General features: G+C 37.4%; 1 protein-coding gene across 1 annotated transcript; it reads right to left on the bottom strand.

Annotated features, from left to right (window-relative positions):
• Positions 1-2,787: 2,787 nt before the first annotated feature.
• LOC141165348 (beta-1,3-galactosyltransferase 2-like) lies at positions 2,788-4,286 on the bottom strand. Its single transcript, XM_073650945.1, has one exon. The coding sequence runs from the start codon at positions 4,284-4,286 to the stop codon at positions 3,324-3,326; it is 963 nt and encodes a 320-aa protein (XP_073507046.1). The 3' UTR covers positions 2,788-3,323.
• Between the last annotated feature and the right edge of the window lie 654 nt (positions 4,287-4,940).

Genomic DNA, 4,940 nt, shown 5'->3' on the forward strand with positions numbered 1-4,940 from the left:
GGATCAGAGTATGGACTGGCCCGGCACTCTCCTGACCTGAGCATGACAGCGTGATGTATTTCTATGCAGTGGTCACTCTCAGGTCAGGAGAGCCAATGGTCAGTCTGAGAATTGTGATGCGATTCTCGCACTTGAAATATGTCCAACTGTCTGCGCCCTAACAGTTGTGGGCAGACCTGTTAGAGGCAGGACCTCCTGGTTGTGTGCCACAGTCATTACCTGCTGGGTTTTGGGCGAGCTCACCTCCTGAGCCTCCTCCATACATTCTCGGACTGGGTTGGTAAGGGCCCACCAGTAACATTGACTTTGAGGGCCCCATTTTTCACCTGCATGAAAATATTACACTACCCTCATTCACGAATTTAACTATATCTCTATATGATGATAAACTCGGTAGTTTGGTTAATGAATGATGATATGCTGCTTTTTTTCTGCACAGAGTGAATCAAGTGAACTATGCAAAGTACTGCCCATACAGTGAAGTTGGGTGCCCATATCTGCACAGAGGCCCACCGGGGGATTCCCCTGTTTTCCTATAGGTCAGAGCCTGCCTCCATATACCTGCTTCCAGCTTGCACCATACATGTGTGGCGGATGATGATAAGAGGTTAAAGGAGTTGTCCCTGTGCTATGATCTCTCACTCTTCAACCCACCCTTTCCCCACGGCAAAATACCTGTGTATAGTTTTCTCCCTAACCATGGGCTGCATGATCTACCCTCTCTAAAATCTTGAATGCTTTTTCTGCTCTCTATACTGATTTACTGTGCATAACTTCATCTTGCTATTTTTGACACAGAAAGAAGAAAGGGTGAGAGCAGAGAGAGCTAACGCAGTCAAATATTTTCTAACCTACAGTATATATTGAGCAGCAGGAATGCAGCAAGGTGAAAGTACCTGCAGCAGCGAAACGGTAGATTTTTTTAATTGTTATCATTAAAAGAGGTTATTTATTTAGAAAGTTGCATCATTTTAAATTTAAGCAAATAAAACAGCACTAAAAAATCAGTATAAATGTTTCCACAGCCTTTTGTAAATAAATAAAAAATATATAACATTTCTTATATAAATCCTGCCAAGCTAATGCACATACTGTATATATAAACTGGATTGAGTAAATTTCAGAAGATAAAGTCTCCTTCTCTAGAAGTAGTTTTCTTGACATATGTTTTCTTCAATCTTTATTTAATTTCTATAAACAATTTTATCATTTTCTCAGCAATTTTGAGATTTCGTATCTTAAAAGTCTGCCTAAAATTAAAAGTATCCGCCGGCTCACAAAATGTTGTCAATAAATAGTGAAAAGATAAAGTAGCTTGCAGACAGAAAAATATAAATATTAAATGCAAGACATATTAAAATAAAGCATATAAAAAAGGATCGAATAAGAAACAGAATCTACATCCAGCCCAAAGTATTGAAACAATGCAAAGTCACGTGTTGCGAGACCCTCTCGAATAAAACTGTATAGCCCAGCTGAGTATGATGAATTGCTCCATGTTTACTCACAGTTTCAACTGTTGTATAATGTTGTCCAATCAGTGTTCTGCGATAACCGCGTACTTCAAAAGAAATACAATTCCGTGACTTTCACTGTTGTAGTTTCATGATTATACAGTCCAAGTTATACAAGTACATGGATGTGACCGCAAACTTGATGCCCGGGTTTCGAAAGAAGACGTTGAATAGAAGCGAAGCAACATATAGTCCTACAACATGTGCACTTTAGTGTTCAAATGTTCTGAATAATCCTTGTATGATTAAGCCAAAGTGTCCAGTGGGCACGACAATAATGGCTGGGTCTAAATGTGAATTTGTGAAACGCGTTTCGGGCAAATCCTTAACTTCTGTTTCAATGGATTTTATTTCAATTTACACCACTTCTTGTGTAGAAATCAATGAAGTAATGAGTCATGGAACATGCACTTAGAAATGTATAAGAAACAAAGTATTAATTGATACTAAAGATGACTACATACCATGCCGGGTTATATACATTGAAGAAACATAAATGGCTCAGTACAAAAATATATGAAAACCTACAGAAAAAAACGTGCCCACAAAATCTAATAAAAGTATAACAGCCTATCCCAGGAATGATGATGGAATCCCAAGGACAAACAAAGTGAACACAAAATCCCAAAATAATATGTTTATTAATTTTTTTCTAAATACACAAGAAAATTAATAAAAGCATAAAAATAAAGGTGCCTCGAGAAAAGGGACAGTGGAAGATGAACAGTAGTGTTATTTCAAAGATAATAAATGTGTATCAATGGGAAAAGGTTCCTGTTGACCAATGCAAGAAACTCAATATCACATCGTGCATGCATACATATAATGAAGGTGCAGCATCAGTAGTATAGAAAATGCGGGGCCTTGCCTGCCAACAATTGAATCACCTATCAGCTGCACAAAAGGTATACCAGGCACCGCGTACCTCACCCCAATGCGCGTTTCACTTAGCTTCTTCTTGCTTTTATTGATTCTCTTGTGTACTTAGAAATGATTTAATAAACTTATATATTATTTTGGAATTTCATATTCATTCCGTTTGTCATCGGGATTCCATCATCTTTCTTGGAATATGGTGTTATACTTTTTGCTAGACATGCTATCTGCTATGGTCTAGCAAATGTATAGGGATGCTGTATGTACTGATCTAATAAAAGTAATAAAAATTAATTGAAATAGACAAAACGCTTTAAAAAAGGGATAAAAGAGTTACCCACTTTTTACCCCTTTTTGTAAAATGTTTTGTCTATTTCAATAAAGGTTTATTATGTTGATTGGATTTTTTGGATCTCTATGTGCACATCTTTTTCTGTAGGTTATCACTTCTTCTGTGTATATTGCAGATTGGTTTCAGAGTGTGTGTTAAACCTAGAACTGAAGTTAATTGATTAAACCACTAGGACTGAGGTTAGTTGATTAAACACCTGAAGATAGTTTCAGAATGTTGTTTTCGGTGGCACCCAGGAGTGCAGGAATCGGCAATGGTAAAGACAACTTAGAGGGTGTGACCAGAGGCTTAGAGATAGGTGGGACATGAAGTTAACTCTAGAACTGGGTTCTCCTGACTCCCATGGCAAGGAGGGGTATTTTGGTGAAGTCTGTTCATGGTGGCACCACATCTTTTTCTCTTCATATGAGTCTTAGTAGACAAAATACTGGACTTTGTCCTCCATTTATTTTTATTCCATGTCCAATGTTCACAAAACCTCAATATCACTGATGCACAGCTGCCCCGTATACCGAGACCATCTGTCATGTAACATTTCAAAGGGACTTACACACTTCTCCATAAAGAATGTTCCTATTTTCTTAGCACTTCTGAGATTTCTTACCTTGAAAGTCTGACCATATATTCTGTAGTTCTTTTCCAGAATAATCTTGCACTATGGAAACTTTCCTAAATTTGCAGCGGTCATAATCAAGTCTCTTGATGTCAAATGCACCTCTAGGGGGTTCTCTAGGTGGGATGTGAAGCTCGTACAAGCAAATTCCTATAAAAGCATCTTCCTTGGGGATGACCCTAATTTTTTGTGCCACATCATAGATTTTTTTTGCCATGTCAGCTGAAAAGACATATCCATCACCAGTGCAGTAGGGTGGGTAGGTATCATTTGCATAGATTTCCTTAGATACAAAACATTTATCAACCTTGTTCCTTAAAGGTTTAACATTCTTGACTATAGCCCCAGTGAAGTAATTTGTACGAACTGGTAAGTTGGGATGAAGAACATTATGAATCAAGTAGTCTACATTAAGAAAAATGTCATGTTTTATCTTCATGACATAGCTGGCAGAAGGACAGAATTTGGTCACCCACTCCATACCCATTAAGGTTTTTAAAGTCAAATTGTCATAGGTGTCCATGAAGTCTTGTTGTACAATGTCCCCAAAGATCTCACTTTCCCCCTCCAAAAAGTCCTGGGTTTGATCCTGACTAGCAATCTGAGGTAGACCCACCAGAAAAATCCTGACCACCTTAACATCATAAATACTTTCATTACCCCATGTTTCTCGGATAGTGTTTCTAGACTCCAAGTCCTGGCACTCTACAAGCACCATTAAAACAAGGAAAGGCTTCTGGTTCTTGCATTTGTCCAGCTGGTTAATGAGAAACTTGTATGGAAATGGGTACGGAGGAGCCAGAGAGTGCTTAGATGCCGGGTAAGTCACATTGTTGTCAGGTTTGTTTCTGTCCTGTAATGTTGCAGAATACTCAATCAATTTGCTGGTTATTTTTATTTTACCATTGAAGAAAAATAAGTACCCGTACATCAATATAAGGATCAGGAAAAATAGGATAAAAAATTTCTGAAAGCCGATATGTCTTTTCATTTTGTCTTCCAAACATCAGAACCTCAACAAGATTTCTGTAAAAATTCGAGAAAATGTAAAAAAAACAAAAAGGTTATGGAAACACTGACATTAAATTGCAAGAATCTACATTATTTACATTCCTAACGTGTACATAATGATGAGCGGTAACCAGAGGCACAACTCGAAACTCTCTGACCTGAATGCCAGGTCAAGAGCAACGGTGTAACTTGAAGCTGCTGAGCGTCAATGCAAAAACTACACGTTCCCAAAGAGTCTCTTCACCATGAGAAGGTCTCAAAACTTTTTTTATGTGAATTTAGAAATATGTTTTATTCTCCATTCCATTTTAAGTTTGTGTAAATACATGTTCCTATTTTTTTTAGCAGTTCTGAGATTTCTTAGCCTAAAAGTCTGCCCATACATTCCATACCTCTTCTCCACCATAATGATAAACGGTGACAACTTTATTTGATATTTATTTGATACAGATATTGTCTGTGAAGTGCTGTGGAATTAATGGCGCTATATAAGTGAGTAAAATAAATCAATAAATAAAACTTTCCAAAATTTGGTCATCATAATCAAAACTGTAGGTTGTAGATGCAACTCCAG

This window comes from Phyllobates terribilis, unplaced genomic scaffold, assembly GCF_046119375.1.
Source record: "Phyllobates terribilis strain yellow unplaced genomic scaffold, ASM4611937v1 Scaffold_11__3_contigs__length_659146591, whole genome shotgun sequence".
NCBI classification, from domain to species: domain Eukaryota; kingdom Metazoa; phylum Chordata; class Amphibia; order Anura; family Dendrobatidae; genus Phyllobates; species Phyllobates terribilis.